Source organism: Lepisosteus oculatus, chromosome 2, assembly GCF_040954835.1.
Source record: "Lepisosteus oculatus isolate fLepOcu1 chromosome 2, fLepOcu1.hap2, whole genome shotgun sequence".
Lineage (NCBI taxonomy): Eukaryota > Metazoa > Chordata > Actinopteri > Semionotiformes > Lepisosteidae > Lepisosteus > Lepisosteus oculatus.
The window spans coordinates 29451444-29471348 of record NC_090697.1 but is presented as its reverse complement, the minus strand read 5'-3'; the positions used below and the strand labels follow the sequence as shown (position 1 = coordinate 29471348).

At 57.8% G+C, this 19905-nt stretch overlaps 2 protein-coding genes across 2 annotated transcripts; both read right to left on the bottom strand.

Moving 5' to 3' along the window:
* Window positions 1-713: 713 nt before the first annotated feature.
* LOC138225531 (pre-mRNA-splicing factor 38B-like) lies at window positions 714-6069 on the bottom strand. The gene is made up of 4 exons (XM_069185856.1): window positions 5910-6069; window positions 5554-5648; window positions 3982-4477; window positions 714-3875 (listed from the first exon to the last, which is right to left on the bottom strand). Exons 1-4 carry the CDS (start codon window positions 6067-6069, stop codon window positions 3325-3327), a joined length of 1302 nt encoding a protein of 433 aa, XP_069041957.1. The 3' UTR covers window positions 714-3324.
* On the bottom strand, window positions 5157-19148 carry lbh (LBH regulator of WNT signaling pathway). Its single transcript, XM_069199154.1, has 3 exons — window positions 18884-19148; window positions 12033-12135; window positions 5157-6866 (listed from the first exon to the last, which is right to left on the bottom strand). Exons 1-3 carry the CDS (start codon window positions 18910-18912, stop codon window positions 6642-6644), a joined length of 357 nt encoding a protein of 118 aa, XP_069055255.1. The 5' UTR covers window positions 18913-19148; the 3' UTR covers window positions 5157-6641.
* Window positions 19149-19905: the final 757 nt, after the last annotated feature.

Sequence of the window (19905 nt, the reverse complement as noted above, 5' to 3'; positions counted from 1 at the left end):
TGGAGTGGGACAGTGTGTATCTCAGACTCTGGCTCTGGTGTGTGTGGAGTGGGACAGTGTGTGTATCTCTGGTGTGTGTGGAGTGGGACAGTGTGTATCTCTGACTCTGGCTCTGGTGTGTGTGGAGTGGGACAGTGTGTATCTCTGACTCTGGCTCTGGTGTGTGTGGAGTGGGACAGTGTGTGTATCTTTGGTGTGTGTGTGGAGTGGGACAGTGTGTATCTCAGACTCTGGCTCTGGTGTGTGTGGAGTGGGACAGTGTGTGTATCTCTGGTGTGTGTGGAGTGGGACAGTGTGTATCTCTGACTCTGGCTCTGGTGTGTGTGGAGTGGGACAGTGTGTATCTCTGACTCTGGCTCTGGTGTGTGTGGAGTGGGACAGTGTGTATCTCTGACTCTGGCTCTGGTGTGTGTGGAGTGGGACAGTGTGTATCTCAGACTCTGGCTCTGGTGTGTGTGGAGTGGGACAGTGTGTGTATCTCTGGTGTGTGTGGAGTGGGACAGTGTGTATCTCTGACTCTGGCTCTGGTGTGTGTGGAGTGGGACAGTGTGTATCTCTGACTCTGGCTCTGGTGTGTGTGGAGTGGGACAGTGTGTGTATCTCAGACTCTGGCTCTGGTGTGTGTCATCATCATTATTATTAGTGCCACCACTGTTTTCATCAACACCATCCCTATGGTGTCTGTGATTTACCAGTACCAACACTGTTGTCATCACCACCGTCTCTAACAGGATCATCTTCGCCATCCTCCTCCTCCTCCTCCTCTCCCTGCGGGTGTCAAGATCGGTCAGTCAAGGGCAGTGGACAGAGCCTCTCTCTGAAGAGAACCTCCAGTTCGTCCTGCTCCTGCCTGGCAGTGAGTGCACACAGGCCCTGAGCGCACGCTCGGCGCAGCTCAAGTGTGGAGCTGGAGGTGTGTTCCAGTCGTACCCCGGACCCCAGCGCTCTCTCTTCGTGGGGTCCCCTAAGGGACCCTGCTTCCTGTGCTCGGATGTGCGCTGCAGCGCTGTCATGCTGCAGGGCACGGACTCGGGACAGCGGCTCCCCAGCCATTCCTGACATTCTTTCCAATGGAAACAATCCGCCAGCCCGCACAGCCCCGCCCCCAGCTCCTCCAGACTCGCACACACGCACACACGCACACACGCGCTCGCTCTGGACGCCCTGCCCCGGCTGACCACTGACCCACACGGCCTGCCGGACAGAGTCTGTGCCTCTCATTGGCAGTGTGTGGGTGTACCTGTGTGTATTTCACCGTCAGTGTGTCTGTGTATATTTCATTGTGTATTTCACTGTGAGTGTGTCTGGGTGTATAACTCACTGTGTATTTCATTGTCAGTGTATCTGTGTGTGTGTGTGTATTTCATTGTATATTTCACTGTGTGTGTATTTCATTGTGTATTTCACTGTCAGTGTGTCTGTATATATTTCATTGTGTATTTCACTCAGTGTGTCTGTGTGTATTTCATTGTGTATTTCACTGTCAGTGTTTCTGTGTGTATAATTTGACAGTGTATTTCACTGTCTGTGTATCTGTGTGTGTGTATTTCATTGTATATTTCACTGTCAGTGTGTCTGTATATATTTCATTGTGTATTTCACTGTGTGTCTGTATATATTTCATTGTGTATTTCACTGTCAGTGTGTCTGGGTGTGTATTTCATTGTGTATTTCACTGTGTGTGTGTCTGTGTGTATAACTCACTGTGTATTTCATTGTCAGTGTATCTGTGTGTGTATAACTCACTGTGTATTTCATTGTCAGTGTGTCTGTATATATTTCATTGTGTATTTCACTGTCAGTGTGTCTGTGTGTGTATTTCATTGTGTATTTCGCTGTCAGTGTGTCTGTGTGTATATTTCACTGTCAGTGTGTTTGTGTATATAATTTGACAGTGTATTTCACTGTCTGTGTATCTTTGTGCGTATTTCACTGTCTGTGTATCTTTGTGCGTATTTTACTGTGTGGGTAAAGTCAATTTTCCAAAGTCTGTGAAAAGGTCTGCTCCCAGGATTGAGTGGAAAATTGGGGATTATTTATAACAGTAATGAGGAAAACAGACTGGCACTCTCCACTGGGACAGCATGGCAGGGTACGGGATCAGAGAAAGGGTAGAGATCCGAGCAAGTGCACAGTGAGAACTGAAGGCTGAGCTCAATGGTGATCAATATCTATATCAATTACATAACAGGTGTGGGAACAGTCTGAGCTCCTGGCCGGACACTGATCAATATCTATATCAATGAGGACGGCTGGATCAGAGAGGACAGGGATTGTCCTGGTACTCCCACTCCAAGCCACACTGAGACCAGCCAGCCCCAGGACAGCTCTGCTACTGTACAGCACCACGACTCAGACTCAGCCACATCACAGCACAGATCAAACAGCAATATCTCACACACTGGGACACACACACACACAAACACAACATAAACTGGAATACTACAGAACCCTAAACAGACAATACACACTAGCCGAATATTTGACCAAGATAAGAAACACAAACAGAAACAGACCCTGAGGAAGTACAGGTCAGTACAGCTCTATGGCCAGCTCAGAGGCTGGGGAAACAGACAGCAGGGAGACACTGAGACAGAGATGTACTTCCTACTGCACTGTGAGAAACACTCGGGGTTTCAACAAACATTCTTCTCTTAAATAACAAATCTAATCCCAGAATTCCCACACCTGCCAGCATCACAACGGGTCCCAATCCTACTGGGAGAGGGAGGAGGGAACTCAGTTGAACTGGCAGCCCAGTATGTGATCTCCTGTCACAGCCTGAGGAACAGAGTGAATAGGGAGAGGACAGGGTATCAAAGAGGGGAGAGAGAGGAAAGAAGGAAACAGGAGATTGTGTGGAAGGCGAACACAGATAAACCACATAGCTGCACACATTACACACTCGAAGACTTTCACAGATATGCAGAGGTGGAGATGACGATGCACACAGGGAAGCAGCACTGGCGCAGACACACGCCCGGAGAGACAGGGGGCGCAGTTGAGCAGAGCTGCAGCAGGCAGGAAGACAGGGCTGCGGTCCACACGGTGCTATTTATACACTCGCTGCAGCCTGGGCTCACCGACACAGGAAATCACTGTGTGCAAAAGCTGAGCAGGTGGGGGGGGGAAGGGGGAGAGGAGAGAGGAAGAGACACTGAACACGGAGAGCGAGGCTGAGGAGAGGAGAGGACACTGTTAAAGATGGTGCAGATTCTGTCACTGCTGTAGTGAAAACATGGTGACCCCCGGCACAGCGCCTCCTGGTGACAGGGCATGAGAGCAGACGCACTGCAGCGCTCTCAGAGGCAAAACAAGGCACTATCAGCACTGAAACTGAGTCTGCCTGACATAGGCAGCACAGTCCTGTGCACTTAGGTGCTTTAATCCCTGATGACACCCTGTGGTCACTGTGTGTGTTCTGAAAAAACTACCTTCCAAATTCAGTCTTAGACATATGTCTGTGCATGTTTGAGATGCCCATAAAGCCACACTGTCCACCCGACACCTGTCTGCTCCTCTGTCCACCTGGTGTCTGTCTGCCCCTCTGTCCACCCGACACCTGTCTGCCCCTCTGTCCACCCGACACCTGTCTGCCCCTCTGTCCACCTGGTGTCTGTCTGCCCCTCTGTCCACCCGACGTCTGTCTGCTCCTCTGTCCACCTGGTGTCTGTCTGCTCCTCTGTCCACCTGGTGTCTGTCTGCTCCTCTGTCCACACCTGGTGTCTGTCTGCCTCTGTCCACCCGACACCTGTCTGCTCCTCTGTCCACCTGGTGTCTGTCTGCCTCTGTCCACCCGACACCTGTCTGCTCCTCTGTCCACCTGGTGTCTGTCTGCCTCTGTCCACCCGACACCTGTCTGCTCCTCTGTCCACCTGGTGTCTGTCTGCCTCTCTGTCCACCCGACACCTTCTGCTCCTCTGTCAACCTGGTGTCTGTCTGCCTCTCTGTCCACCCGACACCTTCTGCTCCTCTGTCCACCTGGTGTCTGTCTGCCTCTGTCCACCCGACACCTGTCTGCTCCTCTGTCCACCTGGTGTCTGTCTGCCTCTCTGTCCACCCGACACCTTCTGCTCCTCTGTCCACCTGGTGTCTGTCTGCCTCTGTCCACCCGACACCTGTCTGCTCCTCTGTCCACCTGGTGTCTGTCTGCCTCTGTCCACCCGACGTCTGTCTGTCTGCCTCTGTCCACCCGACGTCTGTCTGCCTCTCTGTCCACCCGACGTCTGTCTGCCTCTCTGTCCACCCGACGTCTGTCTGCCTCTCTGTCCACCCGACACCTGTCTGCTCCTCTGTCCACCTGGTGTCTGTCTGCCCCTCTGTCCACCCGACGTCTGTCTGCTCCTCTGTCCACCTGGTGTCTGTCTGCCTCTGTCCACCCAACACCTGTCTGCTCCTCTGTCCACCTGGTGTCTGTCTGCCTCTGTCCACCCGACACCTGTCTGCTCCTCTGTCCACCTTGTGTCTGTCTACCCCTCTATTATCTCGGCCTGCAAGGGGACTACAGAGCCTCAGAGGGCAACAGAGGGAGGTGGGAGCGAGGAGGCTGGCAGGAGCAGGTGAAGAGGAAGGAGACAGGCCTGTCTCCCCAACGGGCTGCCTGCCTGCTTGGCATCGTGGGTACTGCACATAGCTGGTCAGGGTCCAACCCTCCTGAGAGAAACTGGGGGTGGAAGCAGGTCCAGTTCTCCGGTGCTCTCCCCCTGGGACACGTTGTGTTATAACATACAGTACACGTGCTCCTCCTAGGCCAAGATCTGAAGTGCCATGGTGGAAATGTCCATCTTGACACCGACAGTACTGGAGTCTGTGTTTCTCTAAACCCGACATCAGTGTGGCTGTTTCCCCGCTCACACACTGCCTTGACGATGTTAGACTCCAAAGGAAACGCTCGCATTTGAACAGCGACAACACAAACTCTCAAGAAACCCCCAGAGCGAACACAAGATTGAAGTCAGCCAGTCCTGGAGAGCAGCAGCAGCCTGTTGGCTTTCTAGGCGTTTCCAAATCCACTGCGGCCTTAAGATACAGAGTTCTATATGGCCTCATGGGCGATTTAAGGAGCAATGACACCCTGGGGCTCGGCTCTGAAGAGATCCGGCCCTGCTGGACGATCTCCTCCCAGACTGACAGAGAGACACCGCGGCCTTGGAAAGCACTTTCAACCGTTTATTTACAAACTGTCTCTGTCTCCGTGACAGAAATGTTGTTTGAAAAAATGCCAGCTTTCTCCCTGAGCTTTACAGAAAAGGAAAAATAATGACAAATCCTACAGACTATAGCACAGAGAGAGAGAGAGAAAAAATTATACAGTCTTGCCGTGTTCAGACAACCACAATGAAAACGTGAAACATTTACACAGAAGGCCGGCGGTCAGTCTCGGGGGGGGCGCTCCCAGGCCAGCAAAACATCAAAATCTGTTTCACCTGCCGCGGTCTCCCCCTCCCCCTCAGTCACGTCACCCCAACAGCCTCGCGCGCGATGGGGACAGGGCCCGCAGAGCCGGGGGCAGGTTCTGCTTGAAACGGGCCGGAGAGACGGACTCAGCCTGACCAGGAGGTGGCGCCGCGGCAGAGCCGGCCCGTTGCGTTGAGGTCGGGTCTTGGTGGGCCCTGGTGGATGGGTCCACGTGTTGGCTCGGGACGGGCCTGGGGAGAGACGCTCTCGCACGGACGACCTCCCCGACGACTGCGGTCCATTTCCATGCCCCCTCCAGTTCTGCGTTTGCCCTCTCCGAGTCCCCGGGCTCCGGAGGGTTCCGCCCCTCTCCCAGTCCCACCCTCCTGCCGAGCTCCAGCTGGCGCGCGGGGCGGGCACTGGGCCTGCACGGCTCGTCCCCCGCGATGGGGGAAGCTTGGTTTATCCACGGTTCCCTGCCCCCCCCCCCAGCGAGAGAGGAGCGCTCTCACCCTGCTGGAGGAGGAGCACCAACACCGCGAGAAGCCTGACCGGACAGGAAGCGCGGGTTGGCTTCCCAGGCCCGCCAAGCTCGACCGGCAGGAGGGGTGGAAACCGGCTGGCAGGGCGCCGTTTCCCTCCGCCGTGCTCCGTCCTGCCCCGTCTCGCCATGTCCCTGTTAAACTGGGGTCCTCAAGAGCCAGACACCTGGTCCACATCAAGGACACAGGAAGTGGGACGACGCAGCGAGCCTGTGCGCGCAGGAACAGGCGGGAACACGAGCACGGGGTGGGGGTGGCGGGCGACCGGGGTTGTGCCGTCGCCGGGCGGGAGAGAGGAGGAGCCGCCGCCCCCCCCCCAGCCCCCACGCTGTCAGCTCGCTTCTGCGGCACCTGTCCCTCCGTCCTCGCGCCGTCAGCCAGAAACCCCCCTGCGCTCGCCGTGGTTGGAAAAATACAAAAAACCGGTACATGAAAAACAATAACAGAAACCCCAACTCTCATGTTTTCCAGAGCGAAAAAAAAAAGAAGAAGATCAGTCATTGCCCCAGACAAAGGTGGAAAGAGACAAAAACACCGCGAGCCTGCCTCCCACACGGCCCTCCGCCGACGGGCAGGAAGGCCGATAGCGATCTGGCAGAGAGCGCTGTCAACAGAGCGGGCGCGCGGGTGCCTGTGCGCGTGTTGGGGGGGGAGGGGGGAGGGGGGAGAGGGCTGTGTCTCTGTGTCCCCGAGAGCCCCACTCTAGTGCTGGAGGTCCTGGGCCGGGGGGCAGGGGCTCCCGCCCTCCTGGCTCATCTTCTCCTCTTCCTCCTCCTCCTCCTCCTCCTCCTCGCTGACCAGGAACTCCTCGGGGGGCCAGCGCAGCTCGCCGCTCTCCACCTCGCCCTCCGTGGGCTCCACCACGATGGAGGGCAGCCGGTCCTTCAGCTTGCAGCAGCGCTCGAAGTCCGAGGGGTCGGGGAAGATCTGGGGAGAGAAGCCCGGGAGAGCGTGAGACTCCCCCGCCCGGCGCCGGCCGCCCTCGCAGCCCCACCGCTGCTGACGAAGCGGACGGCAGCCGCGGCACATACTTCAGCGCAATCGGGATCCTGGAGCCTATTTTTAAACCTCCGTCTTCCGAGTCCGGGCACGCAGCCCAGTGGAAACAAAGCATCAGGCTCCAGTCCCATCCGCTGTCCCTGGCACTGGGAGCAGAGACACCGCAGCTGGTGGGGGGGGTTTGGGGGCTGGGAGGGACATGGCCGAGCTCGGAGCCCTGGCGTCCTGCAGGGCTGCCCCCTGACCTCCGACCTCCGACCTCCGACCTCGCTCCTCCCATCTTGAGAGAGCTTCACGAGAGCGTTGAACCCCGGCCCAGGTTTTGAAGAGAAAGCAGGAGCAGAGAGCCGTCCGCACAGCCGGACAGCTGTGGTGGCTCCCCGCTGGGAGAGGGGTGTGGGCAGGAACACACCCTCTCGACAGCGGCCGGACCGCGTGGGAATCATCACGGACCGACGGGGCCAGGAAGAGGGGCCGGGGGCGAGCCGGCTCGAGAGGAATGTGCGCTCGCACACGTCACTTTTTCAAACAAGGCAGAGAAAGGGACAAGAGAGCGAAGGCAGGACTCCGGAGGAGGGGAAAAGCTTCCGACCACATGGCTGCGTTTTTGCGCTGTGTGCTGCAGCTGTGTTTTTCCATAAGCACATAAACACCGCGCTAAGCACAGAGGCGCCCGGCGCACTCGACAGGAAGTAGGAAAAAAACAGGAGTGCCGTTGACCCAGTAAAGCCCCATCGCACAGCTGAAAAGCTGTAGAAGAGACGGGTCTGTAAGGGAGTTTTGACAGAGTCAGGTCTTCGCCAGGCCCAGTCTGCCCTGAGATCTTCAGTCAGTCTCTAGGAACGTGCAGCCAGCTGTTTCCATCGCCCCAGCTGTGGTCAGTCAGGACGGGGGGGGGGCGGGGGAGGCGACTGTCTGTACACAAAGGGGTGTGGGAGTATGAAACAAACCCCTCAGCCTGAAGCGGATATCCTGGTTTCTTTCAAGAAACAGCTGGATGAGACCCTGGGATCAATGAGCTATTCAAAGTCCCCACTGCAGAAATCAGGAGCCCCCCCTCCCTACACTGGGCAGCTGGTTTAGCCCCGAAACACGAGGACCGTGAGAAGCCCTGCTAGCCCCTCTCACTGGACTAGATGGACATGAAATAAAAGCTGCTGCAGTCCACTTGACAGTACTGCCCTGGCCCTGCGAGGACGGCTCTGGCACCTTCCCTGGCGGTGAAGTGCTCTGCGCCGGTCCCCTTGCGTGTTTCAGCAGGGGGGGGGGTGATTATCGCCCCGCTGGGGAAGTGGCGAGGGGCTGGCGGCGGTCTTGGGCAGATTAGCCCCCTGTCAGCGGGCGGGCGGCGTGCTGGTTGGCGCTCCAGGGCCGTGCCCCTCTCTCTCTCTCCTCTTGCAGGCAGAGCTCGGCTCCCCGGGAGGATGCCCGTGCCCGGGACACAACAAAACGGGCCTGGCCGGTCTCCCCCCCCCCCCGTCCCGCGACGCCCAGAAACCCGCCGGCTTCCCGCTCTCGGCAGCGGAGGGCAGGGGTGGTGGCGGTGGAGGTGGAGAGGGCAGGGCCCCCGGCTGTCCGAGATCGCGCGGGCGGGAGCGTTCGGATCGCCCCCCCGCAGAGCCCCCCTCCCCTGCGCCCCTCCGCCCGCTCCTGCGTTTTCAAGATCGGAGCCCCCCCTGCTCCCATCACTCGCTGCCGCAGCTGGACGGAGCGGGCCAGGAAAATAAAGCCTTCCGTTAGACAACTTCCCGGCTGGGGATAGTCTTCCCAGAAAAAAAAGATTATGTCTAAAAATATTCTGTTTACATCATAATGGAGGGGCAGGGGGCTGGAGTGACCCGGTGTCCCGGGACAGGGAGAGAGGGCAGGACGGAGTGCTCTCTCCTGTCCGGTACCGGTCAGCGTCACGCTCCCCCTCGAGTTCGTTCGAGCTACTTCTGGCAAGGGCAGCGGCCTCCAGCCTCCCGTTCCGTCTGGAGGGGGCTTCCGGACTTCAGGAGCAAGCGGATACCAGCTCTGGAGCCGAGGGACTTAGCGAGAAGCCTGAGCAGAGGCCCTCCGTTGACGTCTTACTCCGACACGGATGAGCCTAACGGGCGAATTAGGCTGCGCGTCATCCCCGGGCTCATCCGATTAGAGGAGCTGAGCAGAAACCCATCAGAGCGCATCAGGGGCTGGGCACTGATCTGCCCCCCGATTCTCAGCCAAGAGGAGGATACTCTCGCACCTCAGCTGGCCCTGAGGGGGTGCGATGCGTGTGAACACAGTCCAGCGGTGCTGAGGAACGGGCTCCTCCGGCACCAGCAGGACAGCTGGACTCCTGTGAGCTCCCTCTAGAGCCGGAAGTGTGGGCTCACGTCTCCCCAAGCTCCTTAGAGAGTGGTCCTGATTGATTAGGGGGTGAGGTCAAGTCTAAAGAGGGTGTTAAGAACTGACGCAGAGCAGTCACAGTGCCTCACTTGTCCTGTTCTCGTGAGGGCAAAGAGGGTCAGTGGCACAGTCGGGGCTTGAACCCGGAACCCCGCCTCGCCCTCCGGACTGCACTCTTAAAACCCGAGACGGGCGCAGACACGCGGACACGAACGGAGGCCTGCTTTTCTGGAAGCAAGGTGGAAGGATCTCCTGCTTCTCGGCCGATGCAAGTCCGGCCAAGATGAACGGACGACAATAGCAGAGAAAACAAACAGGACAACAATATCTGCTCTTTGCTAGTTTCCAAAACAAGGCTGAAGAAAAGACAGCACAGCAGGCAGGCAGACAAGCTGCACGTACTCAGGGATTAAGCTGCTAACTTCCTGCCACCTGCTAATCTGCTTAGCGCCTGGTATCACCTGGCAGAGACCGCCCCCCCTCCCCCCAGAGAGAGGCAACAGGCTCAGGACGCCAAATACACAGGCTCCACAAAACAGGTACAGGAAAACTATGAACAAGACGCCATTTGGTCCAGCAGTCCTATTTGGTAGATAGTAGTTAAACGGTCCCAGGATCTCATCCAGCTGTTTCTTGAAAGAAACCAGGGTATCGGCTTCAACATGACTGGGCAGCTCGTTCCACCAGCTCTGTGTAAAATGGCATGTCCTGTTCCTGGAGTGAAATACACTCCTTTCCAGCAGAAGCAAAGAACAGCGAACGAACTGGCTTAACACTGTTAATAACGGGGTGTGTCCGCGGTCCAGACACAGGGGCCGGGCTGCTGTGAGCAGTAACAGAGAACGATACTACCTGTCGAACGTGAACAACTTGAAAGCATCTGCTGGAGCCCCGCGGGAAAGAAGTCAGAGGGGGGCTGAGGGCAGAGAGGGGGTTCTGGTCCTGGCCCGGCAGTGTGTGTGGGGCTGAGCTCATGTGGAGAGGGGGTTCTGGTCCTGGCCCGGCAGTGTGTGTGGGGCTGAGCTCATGTGGAGAGGGGGTTCTGGTCCTGGCCCGGCAGTGTGTGTGGGGCTGAGCTCATGTGAAGAGGGGGTTCTGGTCCTGGCCCGGCAGTGTGTGTGGGGCTGAGCTCATGTGGAGAGGGGGTTCTGGTCCTGGCCCGGCGGTGTGTGTGGGGCTGAGCTCATGTGAAGAGGGGGTTCTGGTCCTGGCCCGGCAGTGTGTGTGGGGCTGAGCTCATGTGGAGAGGGGGTTCTGGTCCTGGCCCGGCAGTGTGTTTGGGCCCAGGGAGCTGTGGTTGAGGCTGAGCTCATGCAGAGAGGGGGTTCTGGTCCTGGCCCGGCAGTGTGTTTGGGCCCAGGGAGCTGTGGTTGGGCTGAGCTCATGCAGAGAGGGAGTTCTGGTCCTGGCCCGGCAGTGTGTGTGGGGCTGAGCTCATGTGGAGAGGGGGTTCTGGTCCTGGCCCGGCGGTGTGTGTGGGGCTGAGCTCATGTGGAGAGGGGGTTCTGGTCCTGGCCCGGCAGTGTGTGTGGGGCTGAGCTCATGTGAAGAGGGGGTTCTGGTCCTGGCCCGGCGGTGTGTGTGGGGCTGAGCTCATGTGGAGAGGGGGTTCTGGTCCTGGCCCGGCGGTGTGTGTGGGGCTGAGCTCATGTGGAGAGGGGGTTCTGGTCCTGGCCCGGCAGTGTGTTTGGGCCCAGGGAGCTGTGGTTGAGGCTGAGCTCATGCAGAGAGGGGGTTCTGGTCCTGGCCCGGCAGTGTGTTTGGGCCCAGGGAGCTGTGGTTGAGGCTGAGCTCATGCAGAGAGGGGGTATTGGTCCTGGCCCGGCAGTGTGTTTGGGCCCAGGAAGCTGTGGTTGAGGCTGAGCTCATGCAGAGAGGGGGTTCTGGTCCTGGCCCGGCAGTGTGTTTGGGCCTGGGTGGGGCTGAGCTCTTGCAGAGAGGGAGTCAGTTCTGGGTCCTGGCCCGTGAGTGTGTTTGGGCTCCGGGAGCTGAGCTCATGCAGACAGCGGTCGGTTCTGGGTCCTGGCCCGGCGAGTGTGTTTGGGCTCGGGGAGCTGAGCTCATGCAGACAGCGGTCGGTTCTGGGTCCTGGCCCGGTGAGCGTGTTTGGGCCAGGGGTCGCTCCAGTGGGAAACGAGTGGAATGTGGAGAATGTGAGGCCAGCGAGATGGTGTGGGAGTGTGGGAGGGAGAGAGCGAGGACCTGTTGGCAGATGGATGACAGACCCCAACGGAGAGGCAGCAGAACCTCTCTGGCACCTTGTACAGGACAGCCAGGGCATCAGTGCCACTTCTGGGAAAGGACGGGAATGTGCGTCTGCTCGGCAGGAGCCATTTAGAATGACAGCACTTCAACCATAACTCAGTTTTCACAGCCCCACTGCTTCAGAAGCCATGTCCAGACCCGCCCCAGGCGGGGACAGGCTCTCCCATACAAACTGGTACAGAGGAGTTCTGCTGAAGAACAGGGGGGTACAGACCATTTCGAACTTTCTTGCAATTCACAGCCACAGGGATGCGTGCAGAGATCAGGGCCATCGGCCTGGGCTCAGTGTGACGATCGGGACGGGTAGGGAGGGTGTCTCAGGGTAACACCTCGGCCCAGCAAACCCCTCCCGCAGCCCCAGGCTGTAGAGACACCGCTGGTGCGAGCGAGCCCGACCCGGTTCTGGAACAGGAACGGGAGCGAAGAGGTGACCCGGTCTGGAGGGGAGAGGGACCCTACCTGGTAGGAGTGCCTGTCTTTTCCAGGGCTCAGCCGGATATCGTCCATGGGGGCGCTGGTCATCATCACCTCGGTCATCTCGCAGGAGGGCAGGAACGCGCAGCTGCGGGGCAGAGGGGGGGCGCAGTGAGACGGGACACAGGAGAGAGCGGAGAGGGGCAGACACGTCCCCGCTGCTCGGGAGCGCTCTCGGACCTGGCGCAGTGCTCTCGCGTCGAGGGGAACCTCCGAGGCAGGGGGTTAGCTCAGTTGCAGGAGAGCCGCAGCAGGGGAAGACAAAAGAAAGCGTCTTTCCGTCTTCAGCGAAGGCTGGAGTCTGAGGCCGCTGTCCTAGCTGTGCTGCTGCTGCTGCTGTTGCTGATAGCGCTGGGCTGTGACGGGAACCCACATCTGAGGCTGCAGCGCAGTCATTGTGAAAGTCGCTGTAGGCGTGCAGCGCAGTGCACGGCGCTGGATTACTGCACACAGAGCAGGCCTCCCCAGCGGCGCTGACCACGGCGCGCCAGCCCTGGCCTCAGCGTCCCTCTCAGCCCAGCCCCGCGGCCGACTGTCCCCAGACCACTGCCTCGCTTTGGCCCCGCCCCTTAGCGCTTAGCGCTTTGACCTTAGCGCTCCTCCGGGCCCTACCCGTTCACTAGCACCGCCGACACTTGTCAGCGCAGCGAGCGCGATGAAACAGAAAGGAGGACGGGAGGGAAAGCGAAACTGCCCTGCAGATGTGCCCCGACTGTCCCCCTTGTGTTACACGGACACAGAGGAGGGAGGGTGGACGATCACCTGCCCAGCCTCAGGGCTCGGCCTACAGGGGCCGCCAGTCCAGGAACCTGGCAGCGGCGTGGGGAAGGATCTCGGTGGCGGACCGGTGTCTCTGCCCCCACCCGGTCACACTGGGGCGACCCCGCAAGGGGGACGTGCTTCACCTGCACCGTGCGCAGGCAGCGATGGGTCTCGAGCCGGCTGCGCCACACATGCTGCTGGTCCGAAATGGGCTGCAAGATTATAAGGGGCTGGGAAAGTTTGCTGCTGTCCGTTTCTAACGTGCCTGCAGCTGGAAGAGCCTCCCTTTGTGGACTAGTTTCCAATCCGGTTGTAGAAAGTGCAGATGCACAGACCACAGCCCCGCGGAGACCGAGCGCTGGCATCTACACCAGAACCAGAGACCCACCGAGGGAAAGGCGCTTTTTAAGAGAGTGTAGTCCAAATATAAATATAAACATTTCCATCACGATATAAAAACCTCTCGTTTGCAGCTGGACCGCAAACAAGAACCCAATGCGCAGCAGTAAGGGTTTCCTGTGCGCGGCACACAGACCAGCACTCCGTGTGTACATGACTACACCTGCCCAGCTCCGGGTCACCCCTCGAGTGAGCTTGTGTGGTGTGGGGTCATTGCCAGCCGACTGGGAAAATTAATGTTTGATAATTTCTTCACACACTATGCCAGCATCCCAACCCCACACACAGCACCATTCTGTACCAGCAGCCCCATTGGAGACACACAGCACCATTCTGTACCAGCAGCCCCACTGGAGACACACAGCACCATTCTGTACCAGCAGCCCCACTGGAGACACACAGCACCATTCTGTACCAGCAGCCCCACTGGAGACACACAGCACCATTCTGCACCAGCAGCCCCACCTGGAGACACACAGCACCATTCTGCACCAGCAGCCCCACTGGAGACACACAGCACCATTCTGCACCAGCAGCCCCACTGGAGACACACAGCACCATTCTGCACCACAGGGGGAGGAGTGAGAAAGCTTCACCAGATTAAATTAAAGGGGAACTTCTATTATTCTATGAACTAGAACCAGAGGCTTTGTTTTGATCAGTGCCGGGAAAAATCTGGATATTCAGATGAACATCTTTCTTGCACCGAAACAAAGATAAAATGTTGGCCTACTTCAGAGAAACAGTCTGATGTGAAAGAAGCAGAGGTCTTGTGGTTGGGAGGCGTCTATACTCAACCTCCCACTAGCTATCCAGAGTGGAAGAAATACTGCTAATTCGCTGGTTTCGAGCACATCTTAAAGTTTTTCAATTCTAATAACAGCCCAACAGAAACAAAAACACCCCTCAAACTGCACTTCCTGTGCTTCTGTCTGTAGCAGCACAAGGAGCTACCCATACCTGGAGCCCCACAGCCCCCTGGGAAACAGAGGCAGGGAGGCCGCAACTGGGGTTCGAGGCAGCAACAGCACAGGGTCTTTCCTGTTCTAAAACCTCAGAGTCCTTCGCTGGCCCCGTTTTCTGCCTGGAAGAAGCAAGAGGCTCCTGCCAGGCTTGTTGAACCAAGCTGCGATGGACCCTTCTTCTCCCTGCTGGGTTACCGGTGCTGGGCGTTGTCTGTACTCGGAGACGAGCACAATGACACCCAACCCGCACGAGAGGCGAAGAGCGATCTGCAACGCTGCTCCCTGTGAGCTCTGCACAGCCCGGAGCCAAGAGGAAATAACTCAGGAGAGAGAGAGACCTTCACAGCGTGACTATTTAAGAAACTTCCTTTAAGGATAAAGATAAACACACTATTGCCAGCCATATTTCTCCGCTGGATTCGCATAAACATCCTGCTCTGCTAAGAATAACAGAATAGAAAATAATAAAGGGTGGAAAAAAAAGTCCGAGCGTGGCCCTGGACAGTTAAAAGTGGAAGCCCAGAGCGTCTCGTTCAGGGACTGCAGCTCCCCCAGAAGGACCAGCTGCGGGCGGACATGAAGCAAGACTCCAGCTCAGGGCTCCAGCTCAGCCTGGCTCGGCCATCAGGGGTGCCCTCACCCCCCGGGAACTCTCTGGCCCGGACCCTGGGGTGTCACAGGCAGACTCCCCAGGTAGCCCCAGTAGCCTCCTCCTGTTGGAGGCCTTTATGGTTCTGTGCTCTGGGCACCTACAGGACCATAGGAGGGCTGCAGGCTGGCTTCAGTCTCCTCTGTAATCCACTTGTCGAGGAGGGGGGGGGCGCGTCACGCCTCCCCGGGAGGATATAGCATCCCCAAAACATCCTTAGAAACGGAAGCTTTTCATACTCCAGCAGGTTCCAGACAAATCGCCAGTTCATACAATCCCTTCTGCGTGTGCGCGTGCGTGTGTGAGTGCGCGTGGGCCCAGGGAGTTCGAGTGTGTCCCGTCTGCGAAAGTCCCCTGCGCGGAGGGGAATCCCCTCCACATCAATCACCCAGCTCCGTCACTGTTAGTGTCCCACAGCTCCCAGTCCATGCTACCCAGCCCAGCCCTGGGTCTAACAGAAATGAAAGCTCGCTCTCGAGCTCGTGATGCTCACTGCCTGGCGGTCCAGGGCCTCTTCGGTCTGGAAACAGCTGTCGCCCCCCTCTAGCCCGCGGCCTCCTTCAGCGGGCGCCGAGGGGCACGGCGCTGCTCGGGCTCCGCAGCAGGAAGGAGAAACCGTGCCGGCCCTCACTCCCCCCCAGCGAGCAGGAAGCGCGCTTCCGGGTTTCCGGGCCCTGCTGCCGAGAAACGCTCGGGCAGAACAACAAACAAGCCGCCGCGGTCTCGTCTCCAAGGCCGCAGGGCGTCCTGGGCTCTCCGGGCCTAACAACAGAGCTGCTGAAACGCGAGGCTACAGGTTGGAGGCCAGCTCCCACCCTCTCTGCACTGTCACTGTTCAGTCAACATCACTGACGCGTTCCCTGGAGAGCAAGACCACAATGAGTTGGCACTAAAAGTGTTCCTCACCCCAGTGTTCAGTACAGCCTTCCCATGCGACAGCTCTACAGACTCACAGCAGCAGGGGCTCACCTGGCCTCCATCAGAGCTGAGCTCTTCACGTGGATACCTCCCAGGGTCCTCCGTGTTCACAGGCTGGTGGTTTTAAGTTGTTTAAACGCACTGGCTAAACTGCACCTCCTGCACATTAATGAAGATCTAATCCAAAAGCTTGTAATCAGGTCAACTGAGGGCTCAGTCATTTAACTGATGCGCACGTAACGAGCCGGCCTGCTCCTCCAGGGCAGCCTGAGCCACAGACTGGGCCTGCTGTGGAGGAACGAGCCGGCCTGCTCCTGCAGGGCACCCTGAGCCACAGACTGGGCCTGCTGCGGAGTAACGAACCGGCCTGCTCCTCCAGGGCACCCTGAGCCACAGACTGGGCCTGCTGTGGAGTAACGAATCGGCCTGCTCCTGCAGGGCACCCTGAGCCACAGACTGGGCCTGCTGTGGAGTAACGAACCGGCCTGCTCCTCCAGGGCAGCTTGAGCCACAGACTGGGCCTGCTGTGGAGTAACGAACCGGCCTGCTCCTACAGGCTGCCTGAGCCACAGACTGGCCTGCTCCTCCTAGCTATGATCCCAGGAGCTGTGTTACTCATGTACTTTGCCCGATGGGTGACAGTTACAGAGTACTGACTGAAATCGCCAGCAGACTTGGCCTCACTAGCTGCCCAAGAGTCTCAAAGAGTTGAGCACATCAGCTCCTACAACCTCAGCCTTGAGGGAGATTCTTCAGGACTGTTTTGATCTAGAACATAAATGTCACAATCAAAGGAGCCACTTGGCCCATCAGGCCAGCTTGGTAGTTAGTAGTTAGCTGATCCCAGGATCTCATGCAGCTCCTTCTTCAAAGCAACCAGAGCATCAGCTTCAACAACATGGCAGGGCAACACTCCTCCCTCTGTGTATAGACGGCCGCCTGTCCTTTACTTTCAGTGCACTTCCTCACAGGCTCCACTTGTGTCCTCTGGTTCATGTTTCACTGTTAATTCTGAAGAAATGATCTGGGTTGACTTTTGTCTAAAAATGTTCAATGCTTGTATCAGGTCTCCTCACAGTCGTCTCTGCTCAAGACTAAAGAGACTCAGTTCCTTCAGTCTGTCAGTGCAGGACGGTCCTTTAATATTTGTACAGGTATCAGTCTCCTCACAGTCTTCTCTGCTCAAGACTAAAGAGACTCAGTTCCTTCAGTCTGTCAGTGCAGGATGGTCCTTTAATATTTGTACAGGTATCAGTCTCCTCACAGTCTTCTCTGCTCAAGACTAAAGAGACTCAGTTCCTTCAGTCTGTCAGTGCAGGACAGTCCTTTAATATTTGTATCAAGTTCTTTCCCCGTGCTACCAGAACCCAGGACCTGCAGGCCTGCACAGCCTCACTGTCCTACCAGAACCCAAGGCTGTGGGCCTGGACTGCCTCACAGTGCACAGGCACACACTATCTCACCACCGGCAGCTGCACCCTGTACAAACAGCACACTAACCAGACCAGGCTACTGGAAACCCCGGTTCTCTAATGACTAAGAATTACCGTTCTAATTAGCAACGGGCTAGTGGGCTGAAACTGAACAGGAGCTGTAATGGCAGGCCTGTACTGAGGAAGTGCAGACGCAGGGGAACTCGGACTGCCCCAGCGCAGGGCAGGGCCTCTTCTACAGCCAGCCACAGCGGAAGACTTTACTGCACGGCACTCTCTAACCGCAGGGCTCGGGTTCGAGCACCGTAACACACAGACTGCAGCTCAACCAGCAGGACAGTCAGGGACATGCCTGGAGCTGGGCTCTGCAGTGGAGACGCTGGCCCTCTGGGCTTTAACGAGTGCCAGTCCCCTGTGCTGCCCCTGGGCACAGCGGTGCCACCCTGCCGTGACCCCTGACAGGGGCTGGGCTGACCCCAGGGAACAGGGGCACCAAGAAATCCCACTGAGACAAGAGGGGCAAAGGAGCACTGTGAGAACACAGGCATGGTGTCAGCACTGTGAAACAGCCCCACACACACACTGTGACCCTGAAACAGGCACCAGGAGCCCCCCCACACACACTGTGACCCTGAAACAGGCACCAGAAGCCCCCCCACACACACTGTGACCCTGAAACAGGCACCGGGAGCCCCACACACCCTCTGTACTGTGACCCTGAAACAGGAACCAGGAGCCCCCCCACACACACACTGTGACCCTGAAACAGGCACCAGGAGCCCCATACAGTGTTCATTGACACTGGTCATCTTAGCAGAGCTCGACTTTAACCCAACGCTTCAATTCGCTGTCTTTTGCGACAGCGCTGCGAGGTGACTAGATACTGAAAGCCAGCCATTTTCACGAACACCTAAACATTACAGGAAACACGCGCACAGCGCTCTCCAGGCACCCACGGAGCCCTGAAACTCGTCCCACGAACGTCTGGGATGATTGCTCGTGCACACGGTAGGAAAAAAAAAAACAGTGCCGTCGGTAAAACACTTTCAGACCAAAGGCGCTGTTATTTTTTCCATCTGCTGTGGAAAGGGACTCCACTCGTCTCCTGCGCGATTTCTTGAGAACTCGCAGCGAGAACTGCAGGGGGGGGGAGGGCAGAGGCTCCGGTCTGACCTGGGGCAGGAGCGCTTTGCCGCTCACCGCGCCGCGCAGAAAACGACAGATTCTCCGCCGCTCTCCCGCAGCGCCGCGGCGGGCGTGAGATTCGCCGGACAGCCTCGCCGGAGCCTCGGTGCATCGTGCCTCCCCAGCCCGGTGGGCGTCTGGCTCGGTCTCGCACCAGGGCTCTCCGACAAAATCCAGCAGAGACACAGCCGGACCCCCGTCTTAGAAATTAATGAGGACCTGCCGGTACACGAGTGGACACCCCAACGCGCCAACCCCACGCTAAAGCTGCACCTCCGGAGCTCCGACAGTCAGAGGTCACCCCGAGGACAAACTCGCGCTGCCCAGGTGGGCGCTCTGTCCACCTCCTGCCCGCTGCAGGATGGGATTTCAAACACCTCTCCCAACTGCCCCCCCCCGCGCAGGACACCGGGGGCCCGAGGAAGAGGGGGGGACAGGTAACCGAGGCTGAGAGGGGGGTGAGACAGAGAGACGGGCAAGGGTGGAAGGAGACGGAGAGAGGGGCAGAAAGAAGACGGTACTTACCAGTTTACCTGGGAATAGCACACAGACATGAATTCACACCTGCGGATGGGGCGAAAGAACACGGTGATGGGAGAAATGACTTCTCAGCTCGCTGCTGTCCTGATATACGTCCACGGCTGTGAGGAACTACAGCCCGGCACTGCCGGTGACGCACAACATCAGCGAAAACAGAAAGTTACAATAACAACAAAAAAGAAAGTCCCCTTGCTGCTGACGTCCCCTATACCTCCACTTCCTAATACTGCTCTCAGCGTCTGAACCGCTGACAGGCGGCTGCCTCGGTTTATATAGTGGGGGGCGTGTCCTTCTCCTGCAGCCACTCCCGTCGCAGCCAGGGCCTGAAATTCTTCAATGGCAACACTCGCGCCGAGCGCCGGCTCGCGCACCGCCTCTGACCAATCACGGGCGAGCAGATCCCGATTCATTGAGGAAAAAAAAAGCGCTTGACAGCCACAGGCAGGCACTGCGACACGCGCGCCACACCCGCGCTGAGACACGGAGAGACACACACACACACGTACACATTATCCACACTGCCCGCAACAGATCTGGAGACACAGCAATGCGCACAGTCACGGCATGCAAGACAGAGGTCCGATTACCGTTCTCACACTGCTACACAATGAGACGGTGCAACACCAGCGTTACGTTGTGATGTGCCACTGAAGTCACAAAGGTATTAATTACTGCGAGATGCGGCTGGGGATCAGGGAGAGAGGAAGTTATTTTCTTTACCTTACCAGTGTGGATGCTCGGGCTGGCCCATCCCTAGACCTCCTCCAGTTCCTTTTTGGCCTGTCCTGGATCCCAGTTCACAGGAGGACTCAGCCACAGTCCAGGATCGCTGGTGTCCTTCTGCCAAGGCCAGTCCAGCTCTCCTGTGATTGTTTTGCGGTCCTCAAGGCAACATTTCCACCTGGAGGGCTCTCTGTCAGGGAAAACCTGCGCCTCTGTGCTCCTTGATTTCACTTCTAATTCATCTTCTCCCGATCTCTGCTCCTGCTGGGCCTGCAGTCCCCTGA

Coding starts and splice junctions, on each gene's coding strand:
- LOC138225531 (XM_069185856.1), bottom strand. CDS start 6,069: ATGGCGAGACGGGGCAGGACGGAGCACGGCGGAGGGAAACGGCGCCCT. Junction 4,478..5,553: donor TGCCGCGGCGCCACCTCCTG/GTCAGGCTGAGT, acceptor CCGAGATAATAG/AGGGGTAGACAGACACAAGG. Junction 3,876..3,981: donor CAGAGGCAGACAGACACCAG/GTGGACAGAGGA, acceptor GACAGACACCAG/GTGGACAGAGGAGCAGACAG.
- lbh (XM_069199154.1), bottom strand. CDS start 18,912: ATGTCTGTGTGCTATTCCCAGGTAAACTG. Junction 12,136..18,883: donor TGCTATTCCCAGGTAAACTG/GTAAGTACCGTC, acceptor TCTGCCCCGCAG/CTGCGCGTTCCTGCCCTCCT. Junction 6,867..12,032: donor AAGACAGGCACTCCTACCAG/GTAGGGTCCCTC, acceptor TTCTCTCCCCAG/ATCTTCCCCGACCCCTCGGA.